Source organism: Suricata suricatta, chromosome 6 (assembly GCF_006229205.1).
Source record: "Suricata suricatta isolate VVHF042 chromosome 6, meerkat_22Aug2017_6uvM2_HiC, whole genome shotgun sequence".
Taxonomy (NCBI): domain Eukaryota; kingdom Metazoa; phylum Chordata; class Mammalia; order Carnivora; family Herpestidae; genus Suricata; species Suricata suricatta.
The window spans coordinates 107325335-107347270 of record NC_043705.1 but is presented as its reverse complement, the minus strand read 5'-3'; the positions used below and the strand labels follow the sequence as shown (position 1 = coordinate 107347270).

Genomic DNA, 21936 nt, shown 5'->3' with positions numbered 1-21936 from the left:
TCCAGTCCAGCTTTAGCATTCAAGTCTTTGGATCTTTTAGCCTCAAATGTATGTTATCCACAGGTAAGTGTGAGAAAGTTACGTTTTTTCCCCCCTTAAAATAGAATCACATTCAGTACTGGCATCTTAAAGGATTTGAGAAATGCTCTGGTAAAGCAACTTTGTTTAGCCTCACATTTCGCACCAAGCTTTTCCCTCCCCACCCACCTTTTATTATTTTCTTTAATGTTTATTTTTGAGAGAACACAAGTGAGGGGGAGGGGCAGAGAGAGAGGGATACAGAATCTGAAGCAGGCTCCAGGCTCTGAGCTGTCAGCACAGAGCCTGACATGGGGCTTGATTCATGGACCGCAAGATCACGACCTGAGCTGAAGTTGGGTGCTTGACAGACTGAGCCACCCAGACGCCCCATCACCTTTTATTTTTAACACAACACATATTAACATCCCAGTAAACAAATGTGTGACTCTGGGGTCATCCAGTTACAGGGGAAGCCACATGGAGCAGTGGAATAAACACTCAGAGCACTTAGTCCAGAAGTGGTTCTGGCTCTACTGCCGGCATGTGCATGACTTGGGCAAGTGTCTTTGCTCCTCTGGGCCTCAGTTTTCACCGTCTGTGAAATGCTGCATCAGTTTAGAGATCTATGTTAGGGCTCTTTGTTTGCTCCTAATATTCTCTAAGTTTGTTGATCCTTAAATACAATTTAAGTTAGCCAAGTAACTTTTGGCAGGTTCTCTGCCTAAATTGAGTAAGATACACAGATTTTGAGACAGCAGCTGGATTTTTAAAAATTCTTCTCTGATAAAGCCATACATGTACAGAACCATTCATTCATTCAAAAAATACTTACTGAGCACCTGCTCTGGCCAGACGCTCTGCTTGGGGTTCTGTAGTAACAAGACAGGACAGTAGAATGGGCCAGTGTGTAGTCTGGCCTGATCCTTAAGGAGAATATCTCCTCTATGCTGGATATCTGCTCAGGTTTCTTTTCTCAGAGACTGATTACTACCTTCTCCATGCCATCTATACCTTCATCTCCACGTGCCTCTGACTGCAGAAGCCCATTAGGGTTACCGTCTGGGGGTGGGGGGTGCAGCGGGGCAGTGAGCTTCCCCAGGACCTTCTCTTTTTTGATTAGATAGCAGCATGTCAGAGGAGCCTAGATGCCAGAGATTGGAGCTTAGGTAGTCCAGAGGTCACGACTGTCTTCAGTTAGGGTGTGGACTTTTGTTCACCACAGACTTCAGCCCTCTGCTAGAATAGGCTTGCTGCACTCTGCCAGTAGCCTGGACCCTGAAGACATTTGAATTTCTAACATTTAAAAAACATTTTTATTTCTTTTGAGAGAGAGAGAGAGTAAGTAAACACATAGGAGCATGTGTAAAATTGTATGTGAGTGGAGGAGGGGCAGAGAGAGAGAACTCAGGCTCGGCACTGACAGCACAGAGCTGGACTCGGGGCTTGAACTCACAAACCATGAAATCATGACCTGAATTGAAACCAGGAGTCTGACGGTTAGCTGACTGAGCCACCCAGGCACTTCATGGCATTTGAATTTCTGACCCTAAAGAGTCAGCTCACTTGTTTCACAGATGGGGAGGGACTTGCCAGAATTATACAGGCTGCATTAAGATTGAGAAGAGGTGGGGCGCCTGGGTGGCTCAGTCGGTTAAGCGTCCAACTTCGGCTCAGGTCATGATCTCACAGTACTTGGGTTCGAGCTGTGCTGACAGCTCAGAGCCTGGAACCAGCTTTGGATTCTGTGTCTCCCTCTCTCTCTGCCCCTCTCCTGCTCATTCTCTGTCTCTGTCTCTCAAAATAAACACAAAAAATTAAAAAAAAAAAAAGATTGAGAAGAGGTAACTGCAGAAGAAGGATCTTGCATCAAGGCTCTTTGGAAGTTAGTCTCTATCTGGTTTTGCAGTTGTCACTCTCTTCTCTGATTTACTGATAGCTGGTCATCCTGGTTTTTGACTCTGCCCAGGTGTAAACTTTTGTGGAATTGAATATTGGTCTTACTTTTTTAGGATTTGGGCCTCGCAACTTCAAGAGGTCGGGGAAAGTGCAAGAATCCTTCTTGTAACTACGTCTACACCAACCGACATAAACCACGGATTTGTCCCAGCTGTGGTTTTAACCTTGCTAAAGACCGGACTGAGAAAACCACCAAGGCTCTCGTGAGTTCCTTCCCTAAAACACATCCGCTAGCTTTTTGTTGGGCTTTGTTAGAGGACCTGTTTTAGTAGAGATGAAATGATTTCTTGGTACGTGATCATAATTAGAACACCAGAACTGGAACTAGTTTTAAGTTCTGGACCTAGCCTTCTCTTTGGGCTTCCTTGTCCTCATTATTAAGTTGAGAGTGTTGGAGAACCTTCTAGCCCTGTGGACCAAGAGTTCATTCACCAAAGAGAATGGGAACACAGGCTTTACAGAGGATTCTTATGGGCTCCTGAGTGACTGAGTCAGTTAAGTGTCTCACTTGATTTTGGCTCAGGTCACGAGATATCACAGTTCATGGGATTGAGCCTGCTGGTAGCATGGAGCCTTTTTGGGATTCTTTGTCTTCCTCTCTTTCTGCCTGCTTTTCTCTTTTTCTCTCAAGAATAAGTAAATAAACCTAAAATTTTTATTATTTTTTTAAATAAAGAGGATTCCGAAGAGAGGGATGGGAGGGTTATATTCTTTTCGTTCTGAGACCCGGTGGAGCACCTGTAAGTAGTGTTTTGGTAGACCGAGAATACAACCCTAAGACTTTGTAGATTAGATCACTGCCTCCGGTTCCGTACAGAGCTTTTGGCTCAGTACAAAGCTTTACTTTTAGCAGTTTTGACAAATCTCTCTGAAGTTGGACCAAACTGTTTGAAGAGTAAAACACATTCCATTCATCTCATTAGGGCTCACTTTTTATTTATTAGAACCCCAGGAAAAAATGAGTATTTTCAGAGGTCCTCTGACTTTCCACATGTGAATTTTTTTTTTAATGGTTATTTTGAGAGAGTGTGTGTGCATGAATGCTCTAGTGGGGGAAGGGCAGAGAGAGAGAGAGAATCCCAAGCAAGCTCTGTGCTGTCAGCTCAGAGCCCAAATGAAGCTCAGGCCTACAAACTGAGATCACGAACTGAGTCAAAATCAAGAGTCAGACCCTTAACCAACTGAGCCACCAAGCGCCCCTCCACATGTGAATTTCTTTAACGGTACAGGTCAGGATCCGGGGTGGAGTCGGGCCACTCCGGATCTGGGCTGGACTGTGCAAGGTAGACAGGATTTGGATGCCACGCTCCAGGAGAAGCACGGGCACGAACGAAGAGCTAGAGGACCTGGTGTTCTAGTCACCTAGAAATAAGGGTGTATATAGGGGGAGTATGGAAAACAGCTGCTTGCAAGGCATATTGGGGTCATATTGTGAAAGATCTTTAAGACTAGACCAGGCAATTTGTTTTTTAGGCCATAGAGTCACATTGAATGTCCTTGACCCAGGATGAGGCCTAGAAGGTTGTGTCAGGAAGGAGGCATATGGGGGTTTGGGAACGGACAGGACTACCGAGGTGGTGAGAACCATTTCAAGCTAAGCTTTCTATGCATATGGTGGAGGGCAGGAAGCTTCTGGCAGGTGCATCTCACCCCTGGTCCCAGGTTTGTTTCCATGCTTGAGGTGGTGTTCTGAGGTTATCCCTGTGAGAAAGGGGACTAGAACTAAAGTATGTGGGCACCGATGGCTTAGTGGAAAACACATGGGCACTGGGAATAGAGGACAGCTGGGAGGACCCTCAGCTGGATGCCATCCCTCTTCTGAGTTTTGGTTTCCCTAGTGACAAAAGCGGGCCAGGTGGATTCTGTCTGGACATTTTATTCTCAGGGCCATGAGCCCCAGAGAAGACTCAGAATTGAGCTTCAAATAATCTGTAAATGTCTGAAATAGCATGTAAAATGGGTCCATAGCGTCCATCAGATTCTGATGTTCCATTGGTTGCCCCCTGTTGGCAGTGAGCCTCCTGGATCTTCCGTGCCTTTCATGGGAGGAAAGAGGAGGTCTTCACTTAGTGGTGAGGACATTCTGCCTTGACTTCCTCTCAGCTCCCTATGACACCATAATCTCTTTTAGGGCAGGCGTATCTGTTCCTCCATGCCTTCTGACCTTGGAGTGTGCATACTCTATATATTGATCATGATTATGGAATGGAATTGAGTTCTGAATTAAGTAGAATCTCTGAACATTTATTTCTCCTATTTGATTGTAGCTGTTGATGTAGTTTGCAAAGTGGAAATGGATGTTGGTCCCTGGGTATAGGATAATGAGGTGACCTAACTCTCCAGGTCAGATAGGAATTGTTCAGGGACGTCTAGCCAATTGATTTCAAATCCCTGCTCTTTGAAATTTATATTCTTTTGTCTTTGGTAATAGCTGCCTACCTCCAGTACCCTTCTAACATTCTGTCACCTTTCAACTTTCTAAGTTTTAGAGAAATAAAATGTAATTCTTGTTTTCTGTAAACTGAAACACTGGCCTGAGACCCAAGGATCTTAGTGTGTGATGCTCTCTGAAGCCCCCTGGTGGCTATGTGCTTCCTGCGCAATTTGTCCTCTGTGGCGGCAGCATCTCTGGGCTGGAATGGTCCCCATTCCTTTCTGTCCTTTACTGTGGCTCAGAGTAGAAGGATAGTACTCCTGCCAGCTGTTCTTCCAGCCCATAGTTCAGCACAGACATGACTGGAAACACCCTGTCTCCCAGGGCAACTCATTCTAGTGTCAGTCAGCTCTCTGCAGCCGTTCATTTTTCTTTCAGCAAGCATGCATTTGAATGCCTACCATAGGTCAGGCCTTTGGAGGTACACAGATAAATAGGACATGGCCCCTTCCCTTTAGGAATTCACAGTCTAGTGGAGAAGAAAGATAAGTAGCCAAACTTACAGAGGATGAGAGAAGAGTTAGAGGTGTGCAGAATTCATAGAAGTGTTCTTCTTGTGATTAGGCAATTAACTTCTGCAAAGCAGCCTATAACATGTCCAGCAAATATGAATTAGAATCTTTAGTGTGCCCTCATGCTGGTTTTGGGAATCAGCAAATAAACAGGGACCTTATACTCACTGAAGATAGGGGAACAGTCTCGCCAACTGTGAGACCCTGAATTCTGCAGTGGAGAGATGGACTCTGGAAGCATGAAGGAGGGAGCGATTCCTGCTGCATTTATTCAAGGGATCAAGGAGGAACCTCCTTTGAAAAGGACCTGTTTTTAATAAGCATTTCAGAACTTAGTCCTGAAAGCCTTTAACTGATACATGAAATAGTCCCCTTGTTCCCAGAAGATGAACGTGTTAAGGACAGACACCTTAAGTGGTACAGGTACTTGGTGACATCGCACAACTACATCTGTAGAGCTTTCGTTGTAACCCAGGTACTATTCTGAGTGCTTTACTTGCAATATTTTGTTTACTCTGCATGGCAGCTCTGTAGATTACTAGTAGTTCATCCTTCATTTCCAAGTGGTGTGTGTCATCCTCTGATTTTACTCATAGAGAACCTTGTGCCTGAGAGAGAGAACTTGCCGTGAGTCATGCAGCGAGTTATTAACTGAGGTGGCTTGGAAACTGGGCTTCCGGCCCTCTGCCACTTGCAGCCTCACAGTGTTTTAGACCGAGGGTGGCAGTGCCCTGGGTGCTTGCTGATCGTTCAATCCGCTCTTTTCCCAGGAGGTCAGCTCACCACTCCCAGATGTGCTGAGTGCCACAGAGCCCCTGAGCCTGGCCCAGAGGGAGGTCCAGCGCCAGTCCACACTGCAGCTGCTGCGCAAAGTCTTGCAGATTCCTGAGAACGAGTCAGAGCTGGCCGAGGTCTTCGCCTTGATTCACGAACTCAACAGCTCTCGACTCATTCTGTCCAACGTGAGTGAAGAGACAGTCACCATCGAGCAAACCTCTTGGTCGAATTATTATGAGTCTCCGTCCACGCAGTGCCTACTCTGTAGCAGCCCATTATTCAAAGGGGGACAAAAGTAAGCACCCCTTTCAGACTTACCCTGTCCCTAGCTGCCCTATCTTACTTGGCCCATCTTGCCCCCTTTTTTCAAACAACTGTAAAGCTATATCCTTTGAAGAGGTTATTCTCTGCTTCTCTTAGGGTTTCTTTGCTTTTTCAACAGCCCTATGGTAAAATCATCATAATTAATAATTATCCATTATTTCTATTGCAAATGCCTGCAAGTTGTTGTCACCAAGTTAGAATTTCATTTATCTCTGGACTGCCCAGCACAGTGCTTGGATTTGGGAGCTCAGGGGGATTGGTTAACGTAGGTAATAAACCCAGAGTAGTATTGCCTTGAGGGTGATTCCACAGACCACATGCAACAGAGCAGAGATGCCCACCCAGAATACCCGGGAACACAAGCTCCAGCATCTTCATTTGCCTGCTCCATTAAAATCTTGAGGACTTTGCCATTGATCACTGAGCCCCGGAACTGCATTAAATTGACTTCCCTTCTGTTTTTCTGTCGGTGATGTTTTGGTACTAGCTCCCTGGCTGGGCCCCAGGAGTGCTGGCTGCTGACAGCCAGCCGGCTACAGGTGGTGACTGCCCAGGTGAAGATGTGTCTGAATCCTCACTGTCTGGCCCTGCACAGCTTCATGGACATCTATACAGGTGGGTGTCGTGGTCTGGCCCTCACAGCTTCATGGACATCTGTGCAGGCGGGTGTCAGCCTTTCTTCCCTCCAAGGGCCCCAAAACAGGCTTCTAACAGCCTCTGTTGGTCAGACCTCTGGTCCTTGGAGCATTGCACCTTCTCTCAGATGTGGCTTCTGAGAGAGGGGATTTTTCCTCCTGGATGTCTTGGTCCCAGAAGATTACGCTTATCTCCAGTATCAGGGCTCTCGTATCGGGATCTTTAAACAAAGTTAATTTTTAAATAACAGATCTTCATCATGCAGAAAATAGAAAATAGTACAAAGAAGAAACTAAAAATCAATAGTAATCATGCTGCCAGAGATAAACACTTAACAGTATGATCTCTAATCTTTCATATGTTTTTCTTCCATATAAAATATAAGGAAATATGGAATTTATGGGTTTATAGTTTTTCTTTCAGCAAAAGTGGGGTTGTGCTGGATATTATTTTGGAATATTCTTTTTGATGCTATTTTGGAATATTCTTTTTTTTTTTTTTAATGTTTGTTTGTTTTGAGAGCGAGAAAGCATGAGCCTGAGCAGAGAGGAGCAGAGTGGGGGAAAGAATCCCAAGCAGACTCCATGTGGGGCTTGATCTCATTACCATGAGATCGTGACATGAGCCAAAATCAAGAGTTAGAGCTTAACCGACTGAACCCCCCAGGCACCCTGGAATATTCTTTCTCAGTTTGGTAGTGTATCATGGGCATTTTCCTGTGCCAGCAAGTGGAAAAATACTTGTCCAATTTTAGAGAGTTTATGGGACTCCATTTTAGAATTCTCTTATAATTAACTTTGTGTATAGCCTTAATTATTTCCTTTGGACAAGTGCTCAAACTGGAGTTGCTGCATATTCACCCATTCTCCCTATATGTTCATCAACATCAGGCAGCTGTGGAACATTCATCATGTACCAACATTGTAAGAATTTGGATCTTCAATTTCAGATGTAGAATTGAGTGCCAAAGATTAAAGAGTATTTGTTATTTATTCTCTTTGTCGTCAGATCTTATGCTGCCTTGCTTTGTATCCAAGCTCTCAGTGTCTTGTGTTGCCCAACTGAGTTTGTATTATTTCATGCTTTTGCCAGCAGTTAATGAGGGTGCCATTTCCCTGCAGTCTATGTCAGTAATACCGAGGATTATATATTTCTTTTAACTTTAGCTTTCCTTTTAAATTTACGTAATAGTAACATTCACTTCGTTGTTGTACAGTTACATGAGTTCTGACTGTGCACCGAGTTGTGTCACTGCCACCGCAGTCAACGTATAGAACAGTTTCCTGGCCTGAAACACTCCTCCCCTGTGCTTTCACCCTGACCTCTAGGTGCTTCATTCCTATAGTTCCATCTTTCTAGAATGTCATCTAATCCAGTCATAGTACTTAGTATTTTTAAAAAGCATATTTTAAAGATTAAAATTTTTTTGAGTATAGTTGATACACAATGTATGCAGTATTTTAAGTGAGTCTGGCTCTCGTTAAACATCATGCCTTTGAAAGTCCTCCATGTTGTTGCATGTGTCAGCAGTTTGTTCTTGTTGAGTAGGTTTGCATTGTGTGGAGTACCACATGTAGTTTGTTCACTGAAAAAAAATTTTTTTATGTTTATTTTTGAGAGAGACAAAGTGCAAGTGGGGGAGGGGAGACGCAGAGTCCGAAGCAGGCTCCAGGCCCTGAGCTGTCAGCATGGAGCCAGACGTGGGGCTCGAACCCACAAACTGGGCGAGATCATGACCTGAGCTGAAGTCGGACACTTAACCGATTGAGCCACCCAGCTGCCCCATTTAAAAATATTTTTTTAAATGTTTGTTTATTTCTGTTCACTCTTTGTTTGAAGGACATGTGTGTTTTGGGCACTTCTGAGTAGAGCTCCTGTGAACAGGTACAGGCTTTTGTGTGAACACAAGGTTTCATCTTTTCATCAAGTTGGAGTCAAACTCCTGGGCCTTATGCTGAGGGTATCTTTAATTTTTAAAGGAATTGCCAAACTGTTTGCCAAAACCTATGAGCACTTGGTATTGTCAATTTTTTTGTTGATTTTCTTAGCTGTTCTGATGATTGTATGTAGTGGTATCTCATTGTGGTTTTAATTTGTATTTCCTCGGTGACTAATGATGTTGAGCATCTTTTCATGGATTTATTTGCCAGCCACGTGTCATCTTTGGTGAAGTGTCTATTCTATCTTTGGTCTATTGGATTGGATTGTTTTGTTTTCTTACTGTTGCTTTCTTTATATATTCCAGACCCTCAAGTCTTTTGTCAGATAAGTGATTTACAAATGTTTTCTCATGACATGATTTCTGACTTGACTTTTCATTCTTTCAACAGAGGCGTCCACAGAGCAGAAGTTCTTGGTTATGACAAAGATTGCTTCATCAGTTTCTTTTAGGGATTATGTTTTTCGTGGTCTCTCAACCTTGGTGAAGACCATAAATATTTTTCTGTTTTCTTCTAATTTTTAAATAATTTTATGGATTACATTTAAGTTTATAATTCATTATGAGTTAATTTTTATATAAAGTGTGGGTTTAACATGTGAGATCCAGATTGAGTTCTTTCTTTTTTTTTTTTGCATGTGGGCATCCACTTGTACCACCATTTGTTGAAAGGTAGTCTTTTCTGCATCGAATAAGCTTCTTTGTTGAAAAACAATTGATCATATGTGTGGGTTTATTTCTGTTCTCTTTCATTGTTTTACCTTTGTCTATCCTTTTGCCAATACCACACTTGTCTTAATTACTACAACTGGATAATAGGTCTTAGTATGAGTCCTCCAACCTTGTTCTCCCTGAATTGTTTTGGCTATTTTGGTTGGTTTGCTTTCCTTTTTTTAAAATAAATTTTGAGAGAGAGTGCATGCCAGTTGGGAAGGGGCAGAGGGAGGGAGAATTCCAAGCAGGCTCTTCATGGTTAGCACAGAGCCCAACGCAGGGCTCATACCCACTTACCATGAGATCATGACCTGAGCCGAAATGAAGAGTTGGACACTCAACAGACTGAGCCACCGAGATGCCCCTCCTTTGCATTTCCATGGATATTTTAGAATCACCTTTTCCGTAGCTGCAGAGTCCTGCTGGAATTTTATTTGGGATTGCATCGAATCTGTAGCTCAATTTGTGAAAATCCTACATGCTTAAAAATATTGAGTCTTCCAATCCATAAACATGTCCATCTCTTTAGGATTTCTTTTATTTCTTTCATCAGTGTTTTATAGTTTTCAGCATATAAATCCTGCATGTATTTTGTGAAGTATTTCATTTTGTTCAGTGCTAAATGACATGGTTCAATTTCTTTTTAGTGTTAGTTTAGAAAAACTGTTGGGTTTTGTCTGTTGAGTTTTTATCCAGTGACCTTGCTAAACTTCCTTATCAGCTTTAGGAACTTCTTGCAGATCAGTATTATAATTTTTTAAAGCTTTGCCAGTTTGATTAAGTAAAAACTGGTGTATCATTTCTTAATTTGTTGCATTTCTTTGATTCCTAAGAGGATTGAATATTTTTTCTGGCATTTTTAAGCCTCTTTGAGAACATTTCCATTCTTCATTGGAGTATTTTGTTGATAGAGTTATTCCCCCGTTTATCAATTATCTTTTAATTGTGATTACATTTATTTGTGATTTTTTTTTTTTTTTTTTTTACACAAAGGTGGTGGGGGCTTTTTTGTTTATTTTTGGTCTTTTGGGCTTTTTTTTTTTTGTTTTGCTTTTTGTTTTTGTTTTAATATTTATGTAACCAGATTTGGCCTTCTTCTTTATGGTTTCAGCATCTGGTATCATGGTCAGAAAAGCCTTTCTCACTCCTTTATACTCTTCTCTAATGAGAACACACATTCTTCAACTTACTTTTGTGCAAATTTGTGCTTTATTCTCTAATGAGAACACATATCCTTGAATTTACTTTTGTGCAGATATAAAATCACCCTCTTTTATTTGTCTTAAACTGGCTGCATTTAAATTTTTCTGAGTCTTTCATCTTGGGATTTTGTTAGGGGTGATTTTTGTTACATCCCTGGGCCACAGGGTGCTCCTGGCCTTTCCCCACGGGGTGGCCGTTGAAAAGTAGAGGAAGGGCCTCCCCGCTGGTCCTGAGGACTGAGCTGGGCCCTAGGGAGGGCTTTCTCTTCTTAACAAATCCTCTACAGATTTCATTGCTTGTTTCTTCATTTAACTGTGTTATTCTGGACAGCTCCCATGTCAGAGCATTAGCTCTACCGCATTCCTTCTAATGATGTGTAATTTCCTATTTTAGAAATGTACCATCACTAATTTAGCTCTTCCTTTATTGCCAGTTAGTTTGTTTCTAATTTTTTGCCATATTGTGGATGTTTTACAGTGAGTTTCTCTGTTGTCTCTTTTTAACTCTGCAGGTCTCTTTAATGTGGGGAACAAGCTGCTAGTGAGCCTGGACTTGCTTTTTGCAATCCGAAACCAGATCAAGCTGGGAGAGGACCCCAGGGTGTCCGTCAGCGCTGTCCTGAAGTCGGTGCAGGAGCAGACAGGTACGGGCTGTCGTGCTCCCTTTCCCGTGCCGGTCCTGCGTCCCTTGGAATTTTCAGCAATGGACTTCGGTAGAATCATCTTGGAGAAGAATCTGATAGTTTGAAAAGGAGACATTCTTGACTTCTCTAATACACTTCTCCTTTTGACTTGTACAAATGCCAGACTTAACTTTGGAAAGCATGAGTCTTCCCATCTATCTAGGGACCCTCAGCACAAGGTTAAGCCGACTCTTTATAATCATCCTCTGATTATAAGTACACTTGGCCTCACTGCATGCTGATCAGACTCATGCTGAGTACATGGCTTCTGGAGGTCTGCTACCGGTCCCAAGGCTCATGTTGAGATCTGGTCACCACCACCCCTCTTATTATTAGAAATTATTTTTCCCCTTGCTTTCCTTACTTCTTTCTACTGGTGCTTTTTCCTTCCTGTCCCTGCAGGCTTCTGTTCCTTTGCACCTTGCTTGCTATGAGGTCAGATAGAGTACTGCAGAGGCTCTAGGATCCGACAGGCCTGTGTTTGAGTCTTGGCACCACCACTGTGGTGCCAGTGTATTTTTGAGCAAGTTATACTCAGCCTCAGTCTCTCCGGTTATAAAATGAAGATGAGAACAACTTCTCTTTCATAAAGATGTGAGAGTTAAGTGAAATAATGTATTTGAAGCTGATTTGCACTGTGTTTGGTGCCTTGTAGGTGCTTGGTGCAAGGTCATTATAACTCTGCTTGGAATTGTCCTTTGGGGTCGCCACCCAAGCCCTTAAGGCCAGGGTGCTTGACCCTTGGGTGTTCTTAGGGGAGAAGCCGTCTGCAGAGGTGCTGTTCTTGCTGGCCGTTGGCTCATCCCCGGTGGCCTCATGGTCTTCTGTGGCTTCTCAGAGCTCTTGCTCCCCTTGTAGAGAAGACCCTGACCTCGGCGGAGCTGAGTCAGCTGCAGGAGCTGCTGTGCAACGGCTACTGGGCTTTCGAGTGCCTCACCGTCCGAGACTACAACGACATGATCTGTGGCATCTGCGGGGTGGCTCCCAAGGTGGAAATGGCCCAGAGGAATGAAGATAACGTGCTGGCACTGAAGAGTGTGGAGGTAAGTGCGTCCCGGCTGCCTTTAGGACTGTCCTCACTCCTCAGCAGCCACCCTCCTGCAAGCTGTCCCAGGAACAGACGGCTCCAGTCCTGCCTGGGAGAGGCGCGGGGCTGTTTCATCTCAGGAAGGCTGGGCGGAAATTGAGGCGTTTGTTGCTTACCCAACACATTTATTCAGCATGAACCAGGTACACTTTCTGGACACTTGGGACGTGGCAGTAAAAACCCACAACGTTTCTGTGCTCATGGGACTCGAATTCGGCTTTGGGAATTCATGAAATCCCCAACTTTGGGAATTTGTCAGGCAACAAACATTGTTAATAATTGTATATTCTATTAATGTCTATATTGTATGTAATAAGCAGTTATTAAAAGCATAGTGACAGTAAAGCAGGTGAAAAGGAAGCAGTCTTGTGGAGAGCAGGATGCCTGTTTTCTAGAGGGACGTAGGTGGAGGCCTCTTTGATGGGTGGCATTTGAGGAGAGATCTGAAGCCCACATAGCTCTTAGGGGAGGAATATTCCAGGCAGAGTGAGCAGTGAAACAGGGTCTGAGGTGTGCTTGCTGTGCACGGTTGAGGAATGGTGAGGCGGCCAGTGTGCCTGGAACAGGTGAGTGAGCAGTGGAGAGAGTGGTGGGGTGTATGAGTCCAAGAGGCCATGGGAGGCCAGGCCCCACAGGGACGTGTGGGCCCATGTGAGGACTGACACCAAGTGAGATGGAGAGCCATGGAAAGGAAGTGTGGGAAAGAGGGATCTGCTCTGTGACTTAGCTCCGTAAGTGAAAAATGTTCACAGAGGGAATACCAAACTCAGATGGCTTTTACGCCTTAATTCTAACATCTCCATGAAACCTATGATTCTGATCAGAGAATGGTAAAAGCAGATCTGTTCCTCCACCTCACTGTATAAGGGCAAATCACCTTGAAAATAAAATGAGACATTTACTATAAGGACAGATTGGAGCTGATTATACTAATGAATATGGATGCCACAGTGCCGAATAAGATCATAGCAAATAGAGTAACACATCGTGATGAAGCTTATCCCGGGAAACTGAGATTGTTTAAACATTAGAAAATATACTAATGTAATTTGCTTCTGTACAGGTGATAGGGAAAAACCCATATGGTTATTTCATTAGATGTGAAAAAGGCTTTCATTATTATTTAACACTAATTTCTGATAAAACTCCTGGTAAACAGAAAGTAAGAGGACTTTTTCTTTCCCTGGTTACGTGGTGTTCAGAAAACGCCATAGATTGCCGAACTCTCTCCCACGATCATGCCGAGAGGTTCGGTCTGCATGCCTGTGAGTGCGCAGGTGGTAGCGTAGCAGTGGGGTGCCAGCTCTCCAGCCTCGAACTTGCCACATCAAGTGTCCTTGAGGCACTGGACCTTTAGCTCACCTGTTCTCCACCAGGGGTGGTGCGGGGCCTCTAGAGAAAAGTTTGGGTCCATTTTGGCATGGCCAGTTGAGCCTATTAGGGATTGAATGCATATGCCTCTGTTTCTTCCCAATTAAAAAAAAAAGCATATATTTTGATTACATATTCCTTTGAAGGATGGTGGTTCATAACAAGAGGTATGAAAGTAAGCATAGTGCTTTCTGGAGTCTTCTCTCTATTGTTTGTAGATAAAATGAACTGTAAAAACATTTTGCTTTGGTGTGTTACTTCATCAAGAGCTATTGGCAGGCTCCTTTGGGTCTGCTCATCTCATGGTACCGGGTGGCAGTGTCGGTGGTAACGCAGCTGCAGGGTAGTGAGCGTGGTACTACCCGGGCCAAGTTCTCACTCAGCTTAGTGCTTTACTATAGGACTGACTTCTCCAGCCCTGTGAGATTTTTGTCGATGAAGGGACTGAAGCCCAGGGGTTTTGTCCAAGCTCACCCTGCCAGGAGGGGCGGAGCTGGGACTTGACCTTGGTCTTGGCTGTCTGACTCCAGAGTTCGTAAGCACTGCTGTGCTCATTCCTGGGACTCTGAGCTCCAGTTTTTTGTTGTTGTTCTTATTTTTTGTTTTTTGTTTTTAAACACATGTGGCTACAGAGACCATTTGGTTTCCAGAAGTAAACAGATGCCTACCTCCCTGCAAAAACTTAGGTCTCTAGTTCTGCTTGGTACCTGCTTTGTCCGATCAAGGCTTTTTGTCACAGAATGGCGTACAATTCCCTTCACTCTCAGTATAGGTGTCTCTCCTCTTCTGTGCTACTGGGTATTTCTTTCTGGAGTCCAGGGCTGACTTTCTTTTCTCCCTGTGGTGTGTGCAGGGTGGTGCGGTAGATGGGTGGAGAAGCGGGTGGAGGGTATTCCGATGTCGGGGAAATGGAACAAGGTTATTGAACAGAACTTAAATTTGCATATGTCCCCTGAGGAGATTATCTGGGGGCCTCTTTCCTCAGGGACTGTATAGAGGAGGACCCTTGGGACCCATGACAGTCACCGCATCAGTTTGTGCACACAGCAGCACAGTCAGCTGGCACTCCCCGTCCTCTTGTTTTGTGGAGAGGGTGGGCTCAGTAGCTGCGAAGCGTGGTGGGAGATCTGTGCTGTTCACTCACGGCTGCACCAGTGCCCTGGGTGGCAGGGAGCGAGGGGCTTGGGCCTACGAACTAGACCTTTGTTCACGGTCTTCCTCGCCCCTTACGGGGTAGTCTCACATCACACAGCCCCGCCAGACATCCGTGCCAGTAATCAGTGTCCGGCACACAGCAGGTGGTCAGTGGTAGCTCCCCTTCCTTGCAGTCAGGGAGAGGACTGGTCTATGGATGGGTGCAGAAGGGACTTAGGATTGCTCGAGTGTTGGGGAGTGCTGCCGGATGGGGGAGAGGAATGCAGCCAAAAGGCAGGTTATAAGATGTAGGATTTGGGGGTGCCCCAGCAGTGCATGGCCGTCAGATGCTCCCCCACACGCTGCCCCCTCCTTGGTGTCTGGAGTATATCAGGAAGGTGGGCTGTTGTGTTGCTAATACTCTGTGGCTCCTACAGTTTGATCTTTTTAAAAATCCTTATCTTTTAGTTCACTTGGCCTGAGTTCTTGGGTCCTAGTGAGGTAAACGTGGAGGACTTTTGGGCCACGATGGAGACAGAGGTGATTGAGCAGGTGGCCTTCCCTGCCAGCATCCCTATCACCAAGTTTGATGCGTCTGTTATTGCCCCCTTCTTTCCTCCACTCATGAGAGGAGCTGTGGTCGTCAACACTGAGAAAGACAAAAACCTGGATGTGCACCCAGTACCTGGTAAGGTCACCTGGTGGCTGGCTTGGGTCAGGGGAGGGTCCAGTCCAGAGTCCCAGAGTCTGGAACATTCCCATGGCCACACAGCATAAATGGGAGGCGGGGGGTGGTGCGATGGGCAGACTCGTCTGGAGGGCTCTTCTGAGAAAGATAGTGACAGCCTGTGACCAAACTCCCTGTAGATCAAAATCAGGGCGCAGAGTTGTGAAGAGCCGCCAGCCAGCTTTGACAGAACAGTACTTCTCCTTACCAAGTGGAATATGTTTTCTGTTTTGTTTCATGTTTTAAATTCTGGCTATGACCTGAGATGATATTACAGGTATTTCACATGTTGTGATCCGCTGGCTCTCAGGCAGTGCTTCCTAACTCTGAATGCGGAGGTCCCACCACTGGTTTACTGTTTGAAGACCTAGAGATTGGTTATCTTTTCTGAGACCCCCACGGAGCTCTCTGTTGGCCAGGCACATTCAGGAACACAGTGTAGGGAGAGCGCTCTTGAAATGAGAGCCGCTGCTGCCCTGCTGCCGCCCTGTGCTAAGCATCTAAGATGTCAGTTCTGAAATACCCATTTTGGGGTTCTTTGCAAGGGTGCTCTACTGGATCTCTCCCCTAGACGTTCAAGGGTGGAAAGCCCGTTCGGAGAGACTTCAGATCCCTGCAGAAGTTCTAAGACCTGCCTTGAGTCCCCCTCCCCCAGCACCCGGGGCAGCGCTCAGGGCAGAGCCTGCTTCCCCGCCTGCTGTACTTAGGCCCCAGCCCCTGCTTCTCATCCTCCCACACGAGGGGCTACCTGTGAGCTCTGTTGGCTGGCAGCAGCGCCCCCGTCAGCAGGGCTGTCTCTTGCAGGCCATGGCAGTGCCTTGGTGAGGCTGCTCCAAGAGGGTGCCTGCAAGCTTGAGGAGATTGGCTCCTACAGCGAGGAGGAGCTGCGGCACCTGCTGAGGCAGTGTGGTGTCCCCTTTGGGACAGAAGACTCCAAGGTGAGCATCGGGGGCGGCGGTGCAGATAGGGACTTTGGGCAGTCAGGGAAGCCTGGGCTATGGTCTGCAGCCAGAGCATGACAGCCTTGCCCTCGAGTCAGTTCCTCTGTGGGCCCAGACTCTGGGGTCGGGAATCCTGGCTCTCCCACTTGCTGGGCGTGATCATGGATAAGCTTCCCTGCATTTCTCAGCCTCATTTGCCCGGTTTACAAAGTGGAAATAGCCAAAATGTTAACCCACAAGGTTGTTTGCAGCGTGTGGTTATCACCTCTCCGGGCTCTTAGAAAAGGAGTGCTGGTGGGGCGCCTGGGTGGCTCAGGCGGTTAAGTGTCTGACTTCGGCTCAGGTCATGATCTCATGGTTCTTGGGTTCAGGCCCCACATCGGGCTCTGTGCTGACAGCTTCCTCAGATGCTCAGAGCCTGGAGCCTGTCTTCGGATTCTGTCTCTCCTCTCTCTCTGACCCTCCCCTGCTCACACTGTCTCTGTCTCTGTCTCTCTCAAAAAAATAAATGAAAACACTTAAAAAATTAAGAAAAGGAGTGCTGTTACACGCATAGTGTGTGTACACGTGTACATGTGTGTGCACATGCACTGTATACACAAATGCATATTTCATGTATATATTATTTACTTCATGCTTTCTTCAACTTCAGACTCAAATATTAGCTTCTCTTTGAAGCATTTCCTGCCCTGTGAAAAGTAAGAAGACCCCAGGCTTCAAGAGTCTGGTACCTTAGTCATTCTGACTGGCTCTGTCTGTGACCTGGTCTTTTCAGGGCCCTCAGAGTCCCCATCTGTACCTAGGGGACATTGGACTAGTGAGGCTCCAAGGCCCACTCTGGTCTTGACAGTTTATTCTTTTGCTTTGGATACTGAAGTGAACGTTTGGTGGTGCACACTGGGCCTGGGCCCCTTAGCATTTACTGCTCTGTGTTTAATCTCGTCTTGCTCCAGGAACAGCTCTGCTTCTCCTTGTTGGCCCTCTATGAATCTGTACAGAATGGAGCCAGAGTTAGACAGCCCCCAGCTCACCTCACGGGGGGTAAAGTCTACAAGGTGTGCCCCCACCAGGTAAGAGGGTAACAGAAGGATACTTGGGGTGAGCTTCTGCACGCCAGGTTGTCCACACAGAGAATCTGGTTGATCTGGCTCCTCCGGTGGGAGCTGCATGCAGGTCACTGGGCAGCCCACGGGGTAGCTTCTTATGGGTCAGTTGCCACCATTTGGACTAGGAAAGGGGCCTGCGTCATCACCACTGAGCCTGACTCACACTTTCCCGTGCTGGCCTTGCTTAGCTGCTGAGGACTCAGGTGAGCGCTGAAGGGATGGAGCTAGGTGACCTCCTTTAGCGAGGAAATGAAGCCACCGTGGCATATGGCGCTGGCTCTGAAGGAACTAGACAGAGACCGGAGATAGAAGGTGACAGGGAGGGACCTGCCATCTGGAGCAGCCGGTGTGATAAGCTGTGGAAGTGATGTTCCAGCAGAGAGCAGGGTGACCTCGAAGTCCTGAGTGGGGAAGCCTCGTGAGCCCAGGGGAGGAAGGTCGGAGGGCTGACCAGAGGCCATGGCAGTCTGGCTTCCCTTTTGAGAGTGACGAGGGGCCCACCTGGCAGTTCTGGGTGGGACTTGGGGAGGCCAAAGTTCAGATTTTGGTTCACGAGGCGCACGCCTTATGTCTGTAGAGCGTGAACAGGGTAGGCCCTGGGATAGCTCTGGGAAGGTGGCACGCTGTGTGACAAAGCAGGCCAGGGAGGGCACTGGGGTTACAGACCCCTGGAACAAGTACTGAATAGGACAGAGATTGCTAGCACAGCCTTCAGTTTGTTCGGGCATGTGAGTGGACGTGGGGACTGGTTATCGAAAGAGAATCCGATTATCACCTTCTTTAACAAAAGCTGCGTCTGAAAGACAGACTTGACGCCTCTCTCCTGGCAGAACAGAGCCTGCTCAGAGGACTGTGTTCATGTGACTGGGGACCCTCTCGTGAGAAGCATTTGATCACATGGCCATGAGAGCCACAGAGCTCAGGGCTGTGATGGACGGGCAGGGTCACTAGGAGGTGACAGCCCAGCCTGGTGGGGGTCAAGGTAGGGAGGTGGAAGCAGATGCAGGGTTTCCCATGGTACACACAGCTCCTCAGCAGTGAAGTGGTGTTGGGGAGGGGCAGCCTGTTAGTGGAGGTATTTACTAGCAAACATTGAGGTTCCAGTCTGAGCAGCATATCCGGGTCTGCTGGGTAGCTGCTCAGAATCCAGATGCTCAGACCCCACCCCCAGAGGTTCGGTTCGCTCCTTAGGTTTGGAGTAGGGCCTGGAGCCTCCATCTTCAACCAGCTGTCAGCTGCCAGTGCCGTGTGGCTGGGGTTCGGAGCCACTGGACTGCACGGTGCTTGTTAGGGCAGCGTGGAGGGTGGGGTTCGGAGCAGACGCCCCTGGGGGCCTCTCTGCCTCGGCTGCAGACCAAGCAGTCCCAACTGTTCTCTTAGCAAGTCAGGGATGAGCTAACAACTTCCATTAAGGACAGGAGTAGGGGGCAGAATGTGATGGACTCTGGCAGGATGGCCATGGCTTTAGTCACAAAACCTTATAATTCCTGGGCAGAAGGCAGTGAAGACTCAACTCAGTCTGTCTGCTGATTGGCTGTGCTGTGTCCTCCGTCTCCCTGCGCAGGTGATCTGTGGCTCTAAGTACCTCGTGCGGGGCGAAAGTGCCCGTGACCACGTGGATCTGCTGGTCTCTTCCCGCCATTGGCCACCCGTCTACGTGGTAGACATGGCCACACCAGTGGCCCTGTGTGCTGACCTCTGCTACCCAGAGCTGACCAACCAGATGTGGGGGAGGAACCAGGGCTGTTTCTCCAGCCCTGCGGAGCCACCTGTGGTGAGTTCCCTTCTGCGGAGCGGCAGTAAATTCCGCGGGCTGACTGAGGGCTGACCATGGCTCACCTGGTTCTGTGGGAAGGCTTTCTGGGAACCATCTCCAGCATCCCTTGTCTGTGCAACTATTTTGTCATGATGCTGTGAACCAATATTTACTCCACAAATTTGTACTGACCAGTCCCTGTACATGTGAGACCCCAGCATGTCACTGAGGAGGGCTCAGGGTATCCCAGACACAGGTATTTTGGAGTCAAAGGAGTTGCCTTCCAGATAAGCCTAGGAAATTGCTGCCTTTCAGGAGACATGCACATTGGTGTACTATAGACCCAGACCAGCCAGGCGTTGGATTTGACCATGAATATACTGTATGGCATACTTGTTATGATCTAGAGGCACAGAGTCTCAGAAAACACTGATCGTATCCAGTCCTCTCTTCTTATTAAAAGGGTAAAGTCAAGTCCAGAGTGGAGAGATGGACTTACCCAGTGTCACCAAAGCAGATTAGTGGCAGAGCCCTTGTCTCTGCTTCTTGGTGCTTTGAACCAAGCAGTGATTCTTACCAGATAGCTGTGCTGTTTGTTGGAAGACATGTTAGGACTGGCAGTGACAGAAAGTAGGGGACATCGTTGTCATCACTCACCTTTTCCTTATTCCCTGGGACTCACTGCTTCTGCAAGCTCGTGCTAGGCACTGCCGAAAGATGACTGGGCCTCAGTGAGGCCCCCTTCTCCCCAGTCCCCTGCCGCCCCAGCCTGAATTGCCTAGGCACGGTAATGAGTGATAGCAGCTCAGGTAATCCCACAGCTATTCTGGGAGGTGGCCTCTGTTACTGTCCCCATCCTCACAAGGAGACAGAGGCCCAGAAGAAGAGAGGGGACTTCTCTGGGAGATACGGGAATATGTGGTGGTGCGAGGGTTTAAACAGGGCCGACTGAGCCCATAGCCTGCATTCTCCCCCCCCATACAGCTTCTGCCACAGTCATTCCCTCCTGTCAGAGTGGTTTCTTCTCTCTCCTCTAGAGCGTATCCTGCCCAGAGCTCTTGGACCAGCATTATGCTGTGGACGTGATGGAGGCCGAGCACTCTGTCCAGCACCCAGTCACCAAGACTGCCACACGGCACATCGTCCATATAGACACACAGCCCAGTCCTAGCGACCCCAGTACTGGGCACCACTCCTCAGCCCTGTGCCCTGAGTTGGCACCCTACACAACCATCCTGGCCTCCATCGCAGATAGCAAACCAAACAGTGTCCGCCAGCGGCCCATTGCCTTTGACAATGCCACCCACTATTACCTCTACAACCGCCTCATGGACTTCCTCACCAGCCGTGACATTGTCAACCGGCAGATCCATGACATCGTGCAGAGCTGCCAGCCTGGCGAGGTGGTCATCCGGGACACCCTCTACCGCCTGGGGGTCGCTCAGATCAAGACAGAGGCCGAGGAGGAGGGTGAGGAAGAGGAAGTGGCTGCGGTGACAGTATAAGCCAGGCTCTTGCACAGGGACTGCACCATCTCAAGCCATAGCGAGGCCCTTGCCTGAGGCAGATCCATCCAGGGAGCCGGCAGGAATGTTCACCTTTGGGGAGGCCTCTGATGCTGGGACTGACCAAAGAGCTTCCCTTTCCTGAGCATGGTGGGGCACGGGAGTCATGGTTCTCAACCTCCTAGGGGTCAGGAGAAGCACCTGGACATTCCTTACTAGCCCCGGAGAGCACTTGGGAGACACAGTATGTTTGACAGAGGGGAAGGGAGGCTGAGGGAATGCTGGTGGCTAGTGGCATCCCCGGGGCCTGCTGCGGGTCAGGGTAGAGGTCCTGGGAGGGGGGGAGGGCGCTGAGGTGGAGTCCGGGACCCGGGGTGGGGGGGGCGTGAGGAGGCCCCTGAGGTAGCTCTTCCCACCCCAGGGAACACTCTTTCCAGCCCCTGCAGTCACACCACTTCCTTAGCCTGTTGCCTTTGACTTGGGGCCTTTGGGGCCTCGTTAGCTCTAGGGGTCCCTTTGGGCTCTTGATTTTCCTAGAGGAGGGATGCATTTCCTCCTACTCTTCCTGCACCCAGATCTGGGGGAAGCTGAGGAGGGAGAAACAGCCACAGCTGACTTCCAGGACTGTCTTCTCTGCCCTGAGCTTTAAGGAAGAGGACCCCCCTTCCTCCTTACCCTGGCCACTGCTGCTGCACCCCACATTCTTTCTGGGCCCTGGATCCTCACCACAGAGGGGATGTGGCCCACTGGCATGACATAACCTGGCGGCAGTAGGAAAAACTCCCTTCTGTGAAGGGGAAGCAGACTGGGCCATAAGGAAACAGCGAGACTGGCTCAAGTGCCTAAGGTTTGCTTAGGGCACGGGAATTGGCCGTGTGTTATTTAATTTATTGAGAGGAGTGGAGTAGGTGGCTTTTTTCCCCTCCTTCTTCCCCCCCAAGAATAAAATTTATTAAGTTATCTGTTTTGGTGAAGCAAGAGTCAATTCCACGCTCATCGTGTGGGGCGCGTGTGGTTGAACAGCCGAGGTTCTGAGCTGCTCACCCGACATGAAGGGGGATGCAAGGAGGTCCCAGGGAATCCGCAGGCCCGCACGCGGCACAGAGAGCCA

General features: G+C 47.7%; 1 protein-coding gene across 2 annotated transcripts in view; it reads left to right on the top strand.

Moving 5' to 3' along the window:
* Positions 1-21777, top strand: part of HMGXB3 (HMG-box containing 3) — a 46361-nt gene extending 24584 nt beyond the window's left edge. For both annotated transcript variants that reach the window (XM_029943064.1, XM_029943062.1), the window contains 10 exons: positions 2031-2180; positions 5694-5995; positions 6512-6639; positions 11028-11159; positions 12057-12241; positions 15259-15478; positions 16322-16455; positions 17412-17528; positions 19129-19338; positions 20358-21777. In XM_029943064.1, coding sequence (XP_029798924.1) covers positions 2031-2180; positions 5694-5995; positions 6512-6639; positions 11028-11159; positions 12057-12241; positions 15259-15478; positions 16322-16455; positions 17412-17528; positions 19129-19338; positions 20358-20825 — 2046 coding nt within the window. In that variant the 3' untranslated portion in view covers positions 20826-21777. The remainder of the gene's footprint in view (positions 1-2030; positions 2181-5693; positions 5996-6511; positions 6640-11027; positions 11160-12056; positions 12242-15258; positions 15479-16321; positions 16456-17411; positions 17529-19128; positions 19339-20357) is intronic.
* Positions 21778-21936: the final 159 nt, after the last annotated feature.